Raw genomic sequence first — 17,710 nt, forward strand, 5'->3', positions numbered from 1 at the left:
GGTGTCCTCAGTGTCCTTGTGTCCCCACAAGCTCGTGTCCACAGGATGTGTCCCCTCAGCTGTGTGCCCATTGGTGTCCATTTGTTCCCACAAGTATGTTACTGGGATGCGTCCTCAAGCTTCTGGATGTCCCCAGGTGTCCTGTCCCCAGGATGTGTATCCTCAGTTGTCCATGCGTCCTCATAAGCGCATCTCCGTGGGATGTGTCCCCCTCAGTGTCCGTGTGTGTCCCCACATGGGTGTAACTAGGATGTGTGTCCTCAAGCATCCATGTGTCCTTGGGCTGTGTGTCCCTGGTGTGTGTCGCCAGGATGTGTCCCCTCAGGTGTCTGTGTGTCCCCCACAAGCATCTGTCCCCAGGATGTGTCCCCTCAAGTATCCATATGTCCCTGAGCTGCGTGTCCCCACGTGTCCATGTGTCCCCTCAGGTGTCTTTGTATCCACATAAGCATGTGTCACCAGGATGTGTCCCCAAGCTCTGTGTCCTCGGGCATCCAAGTGTGTCCCCAAGTGTCTATGTGTCCCCCAGCGCGTGTCCCACACCTGTCCCCATAAACACAGCAGGGAGGTGGGTAGCACTGGAGGGATGGGACAAGACCCCCAAAGACCTCAGGGCGGGTGCCACTGGGAGACACTGCACGACAGGAAAGAGACACTTCCACCCCAAAACACACACAGGCACCCCTGCCCTGAGCTGGGTCACCGCAAAACCCCATCCTGTTCCACTCACAGGGACTTATGGGGATGCTAATGGTGACAGGGGGGGTCTAAGAGTGAGGGGGACAGACCACCCATCTCCCCACCGGTGGCACTGCCAGGTCCCCCCCACCCCGGCCATGCCAAACCTCTTTTGGGTCCGGGGCTGGTGTTGATTTTTTGTCATTTTTTCTTTTTATTTAATTTTTTTCCTTTTTTTTTTTTTCCTTTTTTTTTTTTTTTACATAAAAAGTTCCGTAAAAATTGGATAAAGTAAAATGATTTAAGCAGTAAAATCAATCTTATCAACATAGCACGAGGCCTGCCAGAAACCCGGGGGCAGCCCCGCTCCGCACTATTTACAATGAGAAGAGATTAAACCTCGCGGAACCAAAAGTAAAACCAAGGAACCAACCAAGAAACAAAATAAAAGCCAAAGTAAGAAACCCCCAAACTATCCTTAGAAAGTGTTCCTGTGGGATCGGCACGTCTTGGGCTAGAAGCAGGGGAAAAAAAGGGAAAACAAAGGAAAAATTATCCATATATTCACATATAGGTTAAAATATAATACAGAGGTTGGTGGTGCGCCCGATGGCAGCACTGGGGTGAGGGAGCCGGCTTGGACCCGGCAGCACGGACCGCTCCCCCCACAGGGAACCTAGTTTATTTCCTTTCTTTGAAGAAAACCAAAGAGAAATAAAATGAGTAAATTCACAGGTTGGTGGTTTAACATGGTGAATCCTGGTGGAGTTGGGTTATCCCGGGGTTCGGCGCGTCCGAGGCGGAGGTTACTCCAGGTCCGTGTCCTCTTTGGGTTTGTAGATGGCCCCGAATTTCTGCATGTATTTCTTGATGTACTCTTTTGTCTTGTGTTTCACGTTCTCGTTGCACTCCAGGTCCTCCGGGTTCTTGCAGTATTTCAGCTCCTTGTTCATGACTCCGTGAGTCAGCTGCAGGGGAGAGGACAGGCAGAGAACACCCACTGTTATTTCCGATAGTCCACGTCTTGGGGACTCTCCCTAAGCTATTTTGTTACTATTCCCTAGATTCTACTATTATTCCCCAATTATTCGCTATTATTCCCCTAACATTTGCTGTTATTCCCTAAATATTTCCTATTATTGCCCAAATATCAGCTATTAGTCCCCAAATATTCGCTATTATACCCCAAATATTCCCCAAATATTTATTACTCCCCAAACTATTTTGCCATTATTCTCATTCTCCCAATCTATTATTATTCCCTAAATATTTCCCAAATATTGGCTATTAGTCCCCAACTATTCCCCAAGCTATTTTGCTATTATTTCCCAAATATTTGCTATTTTCCCAAGTATTCCCCAAATATTAGCTATTATTGCAAATATCTGCTATTTTCCCCCAAATATTACCTAAATATTTCCTATTATTCCCCCAATATTTTATTTTCCCCCAAATAGTCCCAATATTCCCCACATATCCCCCAATATTGCCTAAATATTTCCTATTGTTCCTCTAATATTTGCCGGTTTTCCTCAAATATTCCCCAAATAGTCCCTAAATATTACCCAAATATATCCTATTATTCCAAATATTCCCCTAGTATTTACTATTATTCCACAAATATTAGCTATTTTCCCCCAAAATACCCCAATATTGCCTAAATACTACCCAAATATTTACTATTTTCACCGAATAGTCCAATATTCCCCAAGCATTTCTTATTATTCCCCAAATATTCCCCTAATATTTATTATTCCCAAACATTTGCTATTTCCCCCCAAATATTCCCCCAGTATTTCCTATTATTCTCCAAACTATTTTGTTATTATTCCCCAAATATTTCCCATTACCCCCCCGTCCTGTATTCCCTATTATTCCCCCAAGATCAGCCGATTTCCCCAACACCACTATTTTCCTTCCCTTATCCCCCAAGACGAGTGGCAGAAGTGCTGACACGACCGCCCCAGGGAGGAAGGAGCCATCCCCCTGTCCCTGCGTGTCCCCACCTTGCGCGCCAGATGTTTGAAGTCCTCGGTGGTGGTGATGCGCCCCACCTTGCAGTCGGGTTTGCGGTACGGGTTCAGGCACTGCACGATGAACTGCGACATCTGCGCGAGAGGAGACCAGGATGTGGCCCTGCCCATGCTCACCAGCCCCACGGCGACGTGGCCCCGGAGACCCAGTGACCCCCTGGACAGTGACACCCCCCGACCCAGGCAGTGGGGACACTCACTTCTTTCCTGAACACCTCCTTGCTTTTCTTGGCCAGCTCGCTCGACGTGTCCGCTTCCGCCGTCTTGGGCTTCTTGGAAGACTAGAATGGAGGGAAGGAAGAAGAAGATCTCCGATGCTGCCCAGAGCGAGCCAGGATCACCCATCCCTGTCCTCACCTTGGGCACAGTAATTTTCCTGCCCAATCCTGCCCCACAGCCAGGTGGGAAGCACACACTTCCCTGCTTCCTCCTGGTGAGCTTCCCAATCCACTTCTAATGAACTTCCCACCCAATGCCAACACACATTGGTCCTGGTCCTGTTACACTTCCCAGCCGCACTCTCCTCAGCCCAATCCAGGCACCCTTCCAAATCTGGTCCCGGTGAGCTTCCCAGCCCAGTGCTGGCATGCTCTCCACCCCAGTCCTAGCACACTTCCCAGCCCAGTCCCAGTGAGCTTCCCAGCCCAGTGCTCACATGCTCTCCAGCCCAATTCAGGCATGCTTCCCAGGCTGGTCCTGGTGAGCTTCCCAGCCCATTCCCAAACCCCTTCCCAGCCTGGTCCCAGTGCACTTCCCAGCCCAATGCCAGCATGCTTCCCAGCCTGCTCCAGGCACGCTTCCCAGCCTGCTCCAGGCACACTTCCCAGCCTGTTCCTGGTAAGCTTCCCAGCCAAGTCCCACTGTCTTTCCCCTGACATGCTTCCCAGCCTAGCGTCAGTGCGCTTCCCAGCCTGATGCTGGCATGCTCCTCACCTCAATCCAGGCATGGTTCCCAGCCTGTTACCCCTGAGCTTCCCAGCCCAATGCTGGTGCGCTCCCCTGCCTGATCCTGGCATGTTTCGTAGCCCAGTACTGGTGTGCTCCAGCCCAATACCAGTGCACCTCCCAGACTGATCCTGGGACGCTCTCCAACCTGGTGCTAGTGCATTTCCCAACCTGATCCCAAAGTGCCCCCCAGCATGGTCCCAGCATGCTTCCCAGTGTGCTCCAGCTAGACTGCTGGGCTGGGAGCACAACCCCCTGGGAGCTGCAGGGGCCACTCCTCGCCCTTGTTTTCTTTGGAAAAGCAAGCTGGAAAATGGGGGTGAGCTGGTCTTGGGGAGCAGGGCTGGTTTGGGGGCTGGGAGCAGCTCTACAGTATGAGAAATTATCTTCACCTGGAGGTGAGGGGAGGACGAAGCAGAGTTTGCCCCCTCCCATTTCCAAACTACCAGCACAACAATGATTTGCAGGGATGGATTCAGCCCAGCTGGACACCCAGGTGAGGGGAACACTGTCCCAAGCCCACTCCAGGGGCTGCTGAAGCAACATTTATTCAGCCCATGAATCAAAGCCATCAGCTCCGGCAGAACCATCCCCACTGGAAAGGCCTGCCTGGCTTGCTGGCACACATTTGGAACCTCGTGCTGAAAGCACTGCAAGGGCTGGGACCCTGCTGGCGAGGATTTACAGTAGATTATAAACTCACGTAATGGTCTGGGTTGGAAGGGACCTTCAGAGGTCTCTAGTCCAGCCCCCCTGCAATGAGTAGGGATTACATCTTCAACTATCAGTTGCCTAGAGCCACATCCAGTCTGGCTCTGAATGTCTCCAGGGATGGTGCATCTACCACCTCTTCTTGGCTACAGATGCTCTCAGAAGGATAAAGGTGAATTTTACAGAAATTTCTGACCATTCCCCTAAATACTAATCCCACAGAGCACAAGAACTGGCTAATTTAATTCGCTGCCTGCGTTAATGGAGTAGAAATTACACTGGCTGCATCCCAGTGAGCATCCACGGATGCCCAGCCCTGCAGGCTTTGCCTTTGAACCCTGCGACCTCCTCAGCTTCTAAGAGAGTGAAAAGCAGGCTCTCTCCTCTGGCACTGTTTTCTGGGAGAGGTTTGTGTATCGCAGGTTATCATGACTTGGATTTTAAAGACGGAGACTTGTTAAAAGGGTGTGGTAAAGGCTTGAAAAGCTGGGGGAGATTTGTTCTTTGAAGGTGGCTTGGTATTTCTTTTAACTAAAACACACCAATTTTTCAAAGCACTTAACACTGAAAAAAGCAGGAACCAGCTATCCCATCCCTTTCAAATCCCAAAGGCGTGCATGGCTGAGGCTGGAGGGCAGAGCTGCAAAGTCCCGTGAACAAACCATTGCAGGGTTTAAATCAACCCTTGACAGGGAGGTTTTACTGCCGAGGGCTGTCCTGAGAGAGCACTGGTGTGTCTCTGGGCTGGCTGCACATCAAAGCTCTTCACTCCCTGCCCCAGGGCTCGGGTAGCAACATCAAAAGGCCAGTGATGGGGAGCAGATGGCTCCCTGCTGGCTCCTGGCATGGCACCGGCACCAGCACTGTGGCGGCATCATCAAGCCCTGCCACTTTCCATCGCCTAGATCTTCTCCATCTCCCCAGCATCTCCAGCACACCCCAATTTCTCTTAATTCCCCGGAGCCAGCACAAAGGAGGAGTGATTTTCTACATGGGGATCCGTTTGGTAACAATGGGACTGAGTTTATCAAAGGGCTTTAGCCTGCATGGACATGACCACAGTGCTTCCCCCATAGCCCCTCCAAAGCATTCCCCTAATCCAGGGCCATGCTGCCCACCAGGAAAACTGTAACACAGGGAAAGACCCCAAAAATTGTGGTATTCATATGATCAGCCTTGCTGGGTATGAAAGCTGGGGATGGAGAAGCCAGCAAAAAAGTTGTTAGGGAAAAACCAACCTGGGATGATGCAAAACCAACATTGGTGGGAGAAAACCTGGGAAAAAACAGCAATGGTGGGAGAAGAGCAAGAAACCAATACGCAGAAAGACACAAACACAGTCCTGTAATAAATCTGGACTTTTTCCATCTTTTCTTACAGCCTTGTGTCCTTGGCACAACCTCTCTTGAGTGCTCCCCGGGGCACCCCTCTCATGAAACCCCTTTTCCAAGGGAAAAAGCAGGGTTTAAAACATGCCTAAAAGGGACATAGTGAGCATGGCTTTGTGCGCCTCTTGCACCTTTCCATCAAAATTCCTCTACCAGCATGTAAGCCCCAGGCGAGCTCACCCACCACTGACACCAGCCGTGGCGATGCCGGGGCTTGGAGGGTATCAAGAAGGGAGCAGATGATGCTCAGAAGAGGGTTGAACACGCTCTGGAGGAAATAATATACCCCGGGCACCGCCACCGCAAGGATTTTGCCGGTGCCATGTGGCTGGGGGACACCAGGAATAGCAGCAGCAGCTGTCGGACGGCCGGAGCTGCGATGCTGGTGGGTTTAATCCCTCATGGAAAAGGTGCAGGGTGCGGAGGAGAGTGTACAAAAATCCTGGGAATGTGGTTGCAATTTCAGGGTGGAAGTATTATTACGGAGGCGGCAGTGAGCGAGCTATGACCACAGGGGAATTCAATGTTATTTCCATGAGTGGGAAAAACCCAACCTTCAGGCCATCCTGGCTGAGAGAAACAAGATTTAAAGTTCTACAGAGAGTAAGAACCACATCACCATAAGGTCAGCCAATGCTGCGCGGTCAGTCTTAATCTAGGAACGAAGTGTTGATGGCTTCAGAGAAGTTTTGCACCGGAAAACAGGGATTTAGGGGGTTGAGTGAGCAGCAAAAAACTCCTGGCAGAAGCAGCCAGCTCACATCTGCCCCAAGTCAAAGCCCTTTGAGCACTGACCCTCTCCTCAGCACGTTTTTTACCCCAAAAGTTTTGAATCTGGCATGTAAACACCTGCCTGCATTTACAGAACCATCTTTCCTTGCTCCCTCTGCAGCTACAGGCACTGCTGAGATCCTCAGAAGTCCATAGGAAAAAGATGCCCAAGCTGCAAAGCCACAGCACAACTCTCTTTTTTCACTCAGAAGAGCCCAATCTTCTTCTCAGCATCCTGAGGAAGTTCCCCAATACCTCCAGGCTGGTCCACACCACTACACGTACAGCTGGTGCAGCAAATCCTTCTGCGGGGATGCAATTTACAGCTATTAAGAAATCCTCACCTTAAAGCCTAAAACGAAGGTCTCTGATTAACAGGATCTCATGTCTCGCTTTGCATGCTGACATCCTTCAACAGCAATTTGCAATCCAAACCCAGAAGCAACAAGTGCAGATAAACTGGGATCAACTCAAGGCAAGCACAGAGCAAGCCCTTCCCGCAGAAACAAAACGTGCTACAGAAAACAGGCTAATGAAGAATATTTGTTGCTCTTTCAGCCGGAGTCATCTGGGGTGTTCATAAAGCTGCACAAGGTCAGGTTTTAATGCTCTTCCTGAGCATGATGCTCTGAGCTACTTAGTAGCCAGAGCAGCGCGACACAAGGTTTCTGCACACTACTAAGCCCAAAGCTCACGCAAGGGGTCCATCAAGCCCCAGCACTCCCAGGACACTCACACATTGATGGATCCTCCTAGTGCCGTGACTATTAGCTCCTTTTCACCACAGGGAATGCTGGTGGGGTATGTGTGATGCTGACCCAAGGACAAAAATAATCTAAAAAGCTTTTCTGCAAAGCTCTGCAGAAGTAAAGGCTCCTCAGCCGAGCGGCATGTGCCCGGTCTCAGTTCATTTTATAATTAACTGTTTTACAGGGAGGTAAGTATTTATAAATAATGTAGTTTCAGTGAACTCGCCAGGAATTAAGCACTGAGGTGTTATGGGGATTGGGTTAACCCTTAGGATCCTGGCAGCACATGAGAAAGGTGATGGCAGCACAGTGGGATATCCCTGGACACTGTAGGATGTACAATGCCTTCAGTACCTACAGCAAAATCGGTCCTGGATATGTGGGTACCACCTGAGCATTGACAGAATTGCTCCCTGAGAGTTGTGACCCAACAAACCTTTCTTTTCACAGCCCTTCTCTCTTCTTTTTAGGGAATCAGAAAGGTATATAGGGTGATGTATCTACAGGGGCTCAGCAACCACTGCTCAGACTCTGCCCTCCTGCTTTGCCAGAACTGGAAATGCACACCAATGGCAGATGGCTCAGCCAAGTCCCCTCCTGACAAGCATTGTGGCTGCAGAGGGACCCAGCTGAAAATCAAGCCCCATTTGGAGAGCAGCTCCATCCTCAAAGGTGGTACCTTTGACAGCAGGAGCGATGGAGATGCTGCAGCATTCACCAGGAAAGCAGAAAAGGCAGCTGGTGGTGGAAGCAGCACAGAGCTCCTAGGTCTTCTGCTTCTGCTGCTGCACCCTTAGTTGTTCCTATTTCGTTATCCACTTTCACAACCCCTTTTTTGGCCAGTTTAAGGTCATTTCCACAAAGGAGGTTGCAGTGATGCTTGGCATCCAGGGCAGAACATGACCTGCACTCCAGGGAAGTCCTGTATTCACCCAAGCCGCAGTCAGCACAGCCCAAGAGGTGAACAAAGGAGCACCAGGGTCTTTACCAATCAGCACCCAGAAGGACAAGGAGGTAAGGGCACCACAAAAATTCTCTTCTCGACTATCTATCACCAGGGCAAAACCTGGCAGCAACAAGAGGAAGCTGCTCTTCAGCAGCTACCAGGCACCGCTGCCTATTTCATCATGCATTTCAGAGTGGCAAGAAAAGAACAACATAACACCGCTAATCCTCTACCACTATTTTAAAGCACAAAAAAACAGTGGCCCTATGGTCAGTAAAGCCACTACAGCTTATCCTGGGTCACTTCCGTCCCTCTGTCATCCCCCAAGTCCATGCCACCCTCAGCAACAGCCCTGGTGTTTGCTGCTCTTGCTCCACAGGACAGGATTGTCCCCATGGTCTGTCAAAGAGATCTAACACCGCGTTTTTCCTTCCTGATCCCGCACTTACCTTCATGGGGTTTTCATCATAAGTTGGGGTCCCAAGGTCCATTTCAGCTTCATGTTCAAGGCTGGCATCATCCCCTGGGCTGTCCCAGGTAGGAGGGTCCCACTGAGTTTGTCTGGAGGAAGACAGACAGACAGACCATTGTCACCCTTTTACAAGTAACTGGTACCTGCTTATTGATTGTCCCATCAACTGGGACATCCATCAGTCATCAGAACTCTTTAACATGGGTGTAACACATGGCCCCATCTTGCTATTAATGATGAGTTGAGTAGGCTTCTGAGTCGGAGAAGGCTAAAGCCAAGCAAGAAGAACTTCAGAAGGGAATCTGCACAATTTTCTATTACTGGTGATGCTTAATGTCAATCAGGGAAGTTCATCACAGGCAGGAAATAAAGAAGGTTGGCAATTCTAGCATGGAAAGATGTGAGACATCACAGCAGAGACCCTGGAGAACATTTTTGTGCAGAGCAAGGGTCAGCCCTTGGCACCTAAAGCCAAAAGTTCAGCCATGGGTATCTCATCATGGAAAGGACACTGACCAAAGATTGTAAGAAAGGCCACAGGAAAAGAGCAGGAGTTTGAAAGGGTGGATGCCAGGAAGTTCAGGCATACACCAGAAGAGGCTAGAGCTCTCCTTGGCTCACTGCACACAAGAAGCACATTTCTGCAGAACTATCTCAAACTCTAGCCCTGAAGCAACCATCATGCTCACCTTGTTATCATGCTTACCTCATTATCATGCTTACCTCGTTACCACATGGTAGTAGTATATCTTCCCCTCTGGATCTCGGGCTGTTTTCCAGTTGGGTGGGAGGACAATCGTTTTGGGTTTTGGAGGGGACGGTGGAGGCAAGTCCAGGAGGTTATTGGTCACCACAAGCTCTGGCTAAAAATAGCACAAAAGGAGTGAAGAGAAAGATGTGAGTGGTCATGAAAGGGGTCAGAGTAACCCTGACAGCTCTCTCCCCCACAACAAAGACTTTGTTGAAGGTAAACCTTAAGAACGACACTAGTGTTGGCCGAAGTATTGAGGACAGTATCTCTTCCTAGTGCTTCATCTAATACCCCAAGTACCCACTTGACCACATCCTGAGCTTGTAATATCAGCTGCTTTGCCACCTATGTTCTTGAATTCTCTGTGGTGCATGCCAAAACCACCAATTCTGATGGAGGTGTTTCAGCACCAAAAGCAGGTTGCGGAGCTTCCACATGTCCACATGCCCACACACAGCCTTCTCCTGATGTGCTGGCAGAAAGTCTAAACACAAGATCTGGGCTCAAAACCCCCAGAAATGTGTCTGATGCACACATTCAGCCTGGAGAGCAGCATCCCAAAGAGTACCAGCACGCTGCCACATGAGAAACTCCTCCAGCTGGTACCACCACTGCCTTTGCAGCATCCAGAAGATATGGAGAATCATGCAAACCCAAAGCAGACGTAGAAGAATGTTCCCCATCCCTTCTGACCCACCAAGCCCTACCTGCTGGATGGGCTGAGGCTGCCCAGCTGCAACAATGGTCGTTACTGCTGTGGGTGGCTGTACTATGACTCCCTGTGGATGAGCCGTGTAAATCTGTTGGCCTTGGATGTACTGGAGACCTGGCTGGGCGTAACTCTGAAACAGAGCATGGGGAATCATCAATCAGCCTGCTTTACCAAAAAAAACACCCTTTTTTGGAGGACAGAGTACAGTTTCCTTTACTGGAAATCAAAGAGTGAAAGCAAGAAATGGATAATAGTCCTCGAGGACTACTGGAAGATAATATCCAAGCCTAACGAAGTATCCCAGAGCCGTACAATGGCCTTCATCTTGATTTTAGGAAGAATTAGGCATTGTGAAGACACTGAACACCAATACCCTTGTTAGTGAAGAAAAAGCAGAAGGATAAAGTGTGGTCATTTGGAGCTCCAGGCTAAGCCTGACAAAAGAGGACATGTAATTCAGAGAAAACAGATTAAAAAGGTTTATCTGTTTGGTATTTTGTTTGGTTTAAGTCATACAGGAGCTGGCAGTTCCAGACCCCACTTCCAAAAGCCAAAAGAAGGCAAGCTTACACCTCGATGTTCTACTGCTTATTTGGTCAGCGTCAGTGGAAGCTCTTACCCAGAAATATCCATTTCACCAGAATCAACAATCAAAAAAAACCCCAAAACAACGTTACTTTCATAAGCAGGTTAAAAATATCTCAACAAGCCATAAACTCCTGCTTGACCCCAACAACTATGAGATATAATGGATGCCCCATCCCTGTCAGTGTTCAAGGCCAGGTTGGACAGGGTTTTGAGCAACCTGCTCTAGTGGAAGTTATCCCTGCCTGTGGCAGGGGGTGGAACTAGATAAGCATTAAGGCCCCTTCCAACCTAAGCCATTCTGGGATTCCATGGCTTTATAAATCTATAGTGTTTGTACAAAAGAAATACCAACCTAAATGTGCTTTTCACATGCTCTTGGATGGGAAGTTATGCGAGAAGTGCTACTGAAGCTTAATAACAGAGCAAAGTAGGGTGCTCTAATATTCAGAGCACTAACACAGACCAAGCAAATAGTGTTTTTCCCAGCTGCAGGATGGCACCCTTCATTTTGCAGATGTTTCATGCCATGCCATGCCTGAAATGGAAATTACCTGTACAATCGGTGGGGTCGTCTGCGAGTAGGGGGATGTCACACCATAAACGGTCTGACAAGTCTGTCCTTGGTAATATATGGCTGGTTGGGACTGGGCTGGTGAGTACTGCTGTTGTACAGCTACAGTCTGCTGGCTGGAATCCCAGACCCCATAGCTCTGGCTCTGCACTGGTCCTGATGTGGCCACAGGCAGGACGGCCACATTGGGTTCTTGATGAACCACGGTATCGCTCTGTGCTACATACTGCGGAGTTGTCACCTCCATCGTTGTTGCTACATGTTGGACTACTGGTACCGGCTGAGGAGTAGTGAGGGTTGGTTCCACCGTGTGCCCAACCAAAGTCTGTGGGTGCTCATACGTCGCTGGTGAGCACATGGAATCCATGGTGGGTGTGGGCAGCAGCACCTTGCCAGCGTTGGGGTTGCTGGGGTCTACATAGGCTTGCATGGGGTAGCCAGGTGGGTAGCCAATAAAGCTGTGGTGGGGCGTGCTGTAGCCCATGGAGTCGTAGGGCAGGGGGGACGTCATGCCCAGGTTTTGCAGTTGCTGTTGCTGTTTCTGTGCTTCCCGCTGGGCAACCTCCTGCTCGAACAGCTTCCTGCGCTCCTCCGTGGACAGCTTGTTGCGATCCTTAAGCCGGACTTTCTTCTTTGAAGATGCTGGTGTGTCATACCTGGGAGAGACAGAAAAGGTTTTGTGAGAGACTTGGAAACTGCAGATCCAGGGCTCCAGCCACAAAAGACAGTGGCAGACCTGGTGGAGACCAGATGCTCAACAGAAGCAACAATTGCTAAAAACATTCATTTGTTTTCAGCTGCTTGACCAACCATACATAGCAACACATCAAGCAAGGAGCCAGGGCAGGGGATGAGCTAAGTGGTTGCACTGGATTTACCAGCTTTAGGTCAGTGCTAAAGCTAACAGAGATGCAAAAATGCAGCAGAAGTTGTCTGGAGGACTGGCCAGGCAGCACTGAGATACCCAGAGAGGGGAGGCAACATCTCCAGGGCCAAAGGGGAACCGAGGGGAGGGTAGTATAAGCAGGATGCCTCCCAAAAAGGCTGAGTGCCCATGCTGGAGACCCTCTGCCACAGTTTTCCAAGGCACGACCGACAAAGAAGGGTTTTGGAAGAGGCTCTCCAAACAGAAGGTGCAGCTTATACCACAACACCTTCACCCCCTTAGATCAGGGCAGCTCCCCATCTATCTTGTCTAAGGACCACACTGGAGCTGCAGGCACAGGCATGTTCGTGAAGAACAAGGGAATTACAAACAGCACGTTTCTGTTTAGAGTTATGCTATTTACTAGACCACAGATTCAGCTTAGAAAATAATGATAAGTGTGGACAGATTTTTTTAAATTCTTTTTTACAAGTAAGAATTTTCATCCCGAGACACAGAGCAGCTGGAGGGATTTTTCCAAGGAGTTAAAGAAGAAAAAAAAAAGCCTAAGGACTTTGATCAGACCTCAACCAGGGAAAATTTCAGATCAAAGGTGGGTATTTTGAGAAGTTATGAGTGTGGTAACATAGGGATTACAAGCAAAAATGCTTTGCCGCCCTAATATAATGGATTCTACAAAGCATCCAGCATATTCTCTACATAGTCACTCAACGTTCATGTGTTCCATTTACATATCAAAAGCACATTGCTACCAACAGACACACTTAGGATGTTTCCTCGCATTCCCAGAGTAGCTGCAAGGATCCGTTAATGTGAACCTTATTGACGTGAAGGGTTCGATTTCAGTAATTGAAGTCTTTCCTGGCACTGCCTGGAGAGTTTACACGAGAAGCAGCTGGCATGAAGGGATGGGCAGAAGAAAACTGAGGGCTTAGAATCATAGAATGGTTTGGGTTGGTTTAGTGTCAAGCAAGCCAGCAACACTCTTGGATTTACTCTCCTTCTCTCTTCACCTATTATTTTGTCTTATTAAACCCTTCATGGAACAAATACAAAGGGGGACAGTTGAGCAGGAAGAAGGATACCAGCACCCCGGTCCTTCTCCCTGTGAGCATTGCTCACCGATAAGGACATGGCCACAGGAGGGAAGAGCCAGAGCAGGCAACTCCTTGCCCACCAAAGACCTTGTTCTGTTAAAAACAACACAAAAAAACCCCACAACTATTTATTCCATCCTTCTTCATCTCTCTTGACACACCGCTGTTACTCAGCTCCATTTCCACCCCCAGCCCTCAGTGATGTTTCCATCCTCCAAATGGCTAATTACAGCGGTATAGATTTACATCCTTTTTTTTTTTTTTTTTAAATCCAGATGTTTTAAACTTTCTCAGCACAGCTCAATACAAGGACAAAAGTTTCCTTGTCTGGCTGGCTCATCACCAATTGTTCCCTAATTACTAAGTGGCTTTAGATCCTATTTAAGAGGGACAGACAACAGAAAACTGATTTCTTTAAAGGAAATTCCTTGGTATTCTTACCGCCTTTAACATGATCTGAAGTCTCCCTGAAATGCAAGACACGAAATATTTTCCTTCTCTTAATTAAGAAGCAACTTTTGAGGGAGGAAAATGGATATATGGTAACAAGCAGCCACTGATTCATGCATTGCCTTGGGCCAGCCCTGCCACAACTGTCACCTCTATCGCTCCTCTGGCCTCAGGAGGGCTTGTCTGTGCCAGCTGCACGCTCTGGGGCACTCAGGAGCCAGCACAGGCTCAGGTGGATGCCAGGGTCTCTGAACTGATCTGATTCCCACTTAAAATCTGGAAGAACAGCTAATAATTAAAAATATTTTCTCTTACTGCTTGCTCCTTGAACTGAACAACTCACCAAGACAAAAGATGTCTATAGTTCAGTTATCTAGCCTTTACACTTCTAAACACCCATCCCACCAGACCTGGTTAGCAGAAGTATTTAATGTAGAAGGGTGCAACTCATGCTAGCACAAATGGATACTTTTATTTTCTACTTTATCTTCAGCATCTGCGTGCACTGGAATTTAAAATATTTTATACTGTCAATCGAGTTTATAGACTTTGTGCCTTGCTTCCCGAGACAACCTGTGCTTAAAAAGCCTTTTTTTAATAAGCTGTAAGCTAATTTGAAGTCCCCATATTCTCTTGTGTCCATCAGTTGCAGGGTAGGTGGGAATCCATGGGGCAACAGAGCGCCCACAAAAAAGAAACAGAAAGTAAAAATCACAAAATCCTAGAATGGTTTGGGTTGGAAGGGAACCAGCATCCAGTTCCAACCCCTCTGGCATGGGCAGGGACACCTTCCACTAGACCACGTTGCTCCAAGCCCCCTCCAACCTGGCCTTAAACACTGCCAGGGATGGGGCAGCCACAGCTTCTCTGGGCAATCTCTGCCAAGGCCTCAGCACCCTCACAGGGAAGAACTTCTTCCTAATAGCTCATCTAAATCTCCCCTCTGGCTGTTTAATGCCTTTGTCCTATCGTTAAGGCCCTTGTCAAAAGCCCCTCTCCAGCTTTCTTGTTGGCCCCTTTAGGCACTGGAAGCTGCTCTAAGCTGCCCCTAGAGCCTTCTCTTCTCCACACTGAACAAAGCCCAGCTTTCTCAGCCTGTCTCCAGAGCAGAGGTGCTGAAGCCTCAGAGCATCTTTGTGGCCTCCTCCGGACTTGCTGCAACAGCTCCACGCCCCTCTCGTATTGGGGCTCCAGAGCCAGAGGCAGGACTGCAGGGGAGGGTCTCACCAGAGTAGAGTAGAGGGGGAGAATCCCTTCCCTCGACCTGCTGGTCACTCAAAGGTCTTTAAAACTTAGAAGATGCCTTCCCAGCCAGTGCAGTGTGATGCTGCCATCCCCAGGGGAAGGCAGGAGACATGGAAACAGCTTGGCGAGGTTATACCTACCTGGATTGCTTCCCTTGCACTTACTGGTTTTGGGAGATGCTCATTTTGTCATGAAAGTTGTTTTGATTTAGAAATCCTGTTTGATGCGTGCATTGATAGCTTTTCTACAGGCACAGGCTTGTTCTAAGTCAAGTCATAATACCCAAACACACTCAGGAGAGGGGATGTAGACAGGAATCAGTTTTGATGGACTCAGAAGACCTCTTTGCATTAGGAGGGCTACATCCCACATTCCTGTGTGAGAGCTGGATATAGCTCCCACAATCATCCATCTAATTCCCAGAACATGCCTGAAGACAAAGGTTATCCAAAAGGAGAGACCACCTAACAGCAAGGAGCCACACAGCTCTGGCCAGAGAATGCATCTCACCACTCACACAGGATTCCTCCAGGAGAAAATTCCCTTTTCCATCCTGGGTGTTTCCAGAGATCACCAGGACCATTTTTCCCAGAGCTCTGACCCAGGACTACCACAGATCCGACGCTCCCAGTCCAGCAGTCACATCCTCAGCCCTGCCACCACTGCTGCCAGACAACTTGCCTGTCATCCGGCCTCTTTGTTCCTCGCTCATACGCTGAGGATGGAGGGGACATCGAGTCCCTCCGTCTCTTCTTCTCTTTACTCTGGCTCTGCCGCTCGGGATCCCGCTCTCTACTCAGGATGGGGTTCTTCGGAGTAGGAGTCTGGTCCTTGGGGCCGGCTGTCTCTCTCCCACGGTCAGCTGCTGGGGAACATCGATAAAAGGGAGAGAACTGTAATTCAGAGTAGTTCTAGCTCCGTTTTCCTGCAGTTTCCGTGACTTCTGCTAGTCATAGAACCATAGGATCCCAGGTTGGAAGGGACCTCAAGGATCACCAACCTTTCCAGGCAAAGCATAACCCAGACTAGATGGCCCAGCACCATATCCAGCCCAGTCTTAACTGTGTCCAATGCTGGGGGGTCACTACTTCCCTAGGGAGATTATTCCAGTGGCTTATTGTTCCCATGGTGAAAATTTTTCTTCCTGTGTCCAACAGGAATTCCCCCAACAACAGAGCAGTAGTCAACAGAGTCTTCATTCAAACAAGTTATAGGCTGCCCCATATCAGCCTCAGGGTTCCGTTTCCCACCACCCACTGCTAAGATTAACCTTCCTATTTAAAGAAACTGTTTTAAAGGAGTAGCAACACAAAGGCAGAACATCTCTTGACATCCCAGACTGGGAAAATTAAGTAGATTCATAGGAACAGAGTGATACATAGGAAAATGTGACTACATACCGCTGCTCTCCTTTTCTGCTTGACTCTTCTTCGGGATCCGGTACACCTCCTGCAAAGCAAACAATGAGCAGGGTCAGCATTACAGCTACTCACAAGAACCCCAATGTTTACAGGGCTGCAAGAATCATAACACAGCACTAATAATTTACCAATTCAATCACAATTTTAAAACAAACAGTAAAATCGTGTTTCTTGCTGCAAAGTTCTGGTTTTAGGTAAATCATTATGGTGCTTTCTATATATTGCCTCTGATCAGCATTTTGTGTTTGATGAATCATAGAATCATCAAATGGAATGGTTTTGGTTGGATTGGAAGCTGTGGCTGCCCCATCCCTGGCAGTGTTCAAGGCCAGGTTGGACGGGGCTTGCAGCAACCTGCTCTAGTGGAAGGTGCCTCTGCCCACAGCAAGGGGTTGGAAATGGATGAGCTTTAAGATCCCTTCTAATCCAAACCAGTCTGTGATTCTATGATTCTTTGTTCTACCAAGCCATATCATCCAGCTGAGCATCAGGCATGGGGACAACTCATGTAAGAATCATTATGTCCCAGATAACCTGGAACTGTCAAAGAAACTCACTTTTCCCATCCATTAAGCAGCCCCCACGTGCCCAGATGCTTTTTATATCCACCTTTCAGCTAAGAAAAATATACATGTTACATATGTATTTAAGAAAAAGATATCAAGCCCCACATTTTGGCCTAAAAAAATGTATTTTCCTTTGGTGAAAAAATGAAAGTATAATAAATCTTGCTGTGGTCTGTTCACAATACAAAACCACTTCAGAAGTGCTGCTGAAAGTTAAAAATAACTTTGGCCAAGATTCTAATTTTTTAAAAGTACTTTTTCTGTGGAGCCTGAACACAACACAGCAAACACCTGCAGGCCGAAGCCTCTACAAATACACTACCATGTGTACTGTGGGCTATTCCAGTGACAAGAGGCACTAGGAGTCTGTAAATAGGCCCTTTTCTAATTGTTCTTATTTATTTACATGTTTGAGATAGATCAAAAAAGGCAGGAGCAGGAAAGCAGAATCAGGAGAGTCCAGAGCAGAGGTGCAGGACACAGAGGCATTGCTAGTGCTCTCTCTTCCCTGCACCCTCTCCTTTCCTCTCCGTTCTGCACCCCCAGTGTGCTGCCATGCCCACCTAGCTCAACCCAAGCCATGACCCCTCCAGCCACAGGGCAACAGATCCACAGGGATCAGGGCAGGGAGGAAGAGCTGTTGAGACCACAGCCACTGCCTGCGTGTTCATGGGTACTGCGGGCTTGAAGCAATGCAGGGCAAGTTTGCCAACACCACCAAGCTGTGTGG

The 17,710-nt window shown here is 48.6% G+C and overlaps 1 protein-coding gene across 1 annotated transcript; it reads right to left on the minus strand.

Annotated features, from left to right (window-relative positions):
* Positions 1 to 1,476: 1,476 nt before the first annotated feature.
* Positions 1,477 to 16,442, minus strand: LOC104402961 (histone-lysine N-methyltransferase SETD2-like; the record flags this gene model as incomplete). The annotated part of the gene is made up of 9 exons (XM_010010970.1): positions 1,477 to 1,646; positions 2,685 to 2,786; positions 2,912 to 2,992; positions 8,671 to 8,782; positions 9,417 to 9,556; positions 10,152 to 10,286; positions 11,296 to 11,971; positions 15,675 to 15,858; positions 16,394 to 16,442. Coding segments are annotated over 9 exons (1,641 nt in total), but the record flags the coding sequence as incomplete, so codon positions are not given.
* Positions 16,443 to 17,710: the final 1,268 nt, after the last annotated feature.

This window comes from Nestor notabilis, unplaced genomic scaffold (genome assembly GCF_000696875.1).
Source record: "Nestor notabilis isolate BGI_N333 unplaced genomic scaffold, ASM69687v1 scaffold27553, whole genome shotgun sequence".
Classification (NCBI taxonomy): domain Eukaryota; kingdom Metazoa; phylum Chordata; class Aves; order Psittaciformes; family Psittacidae; genus Nestor; species Nestor notabilis.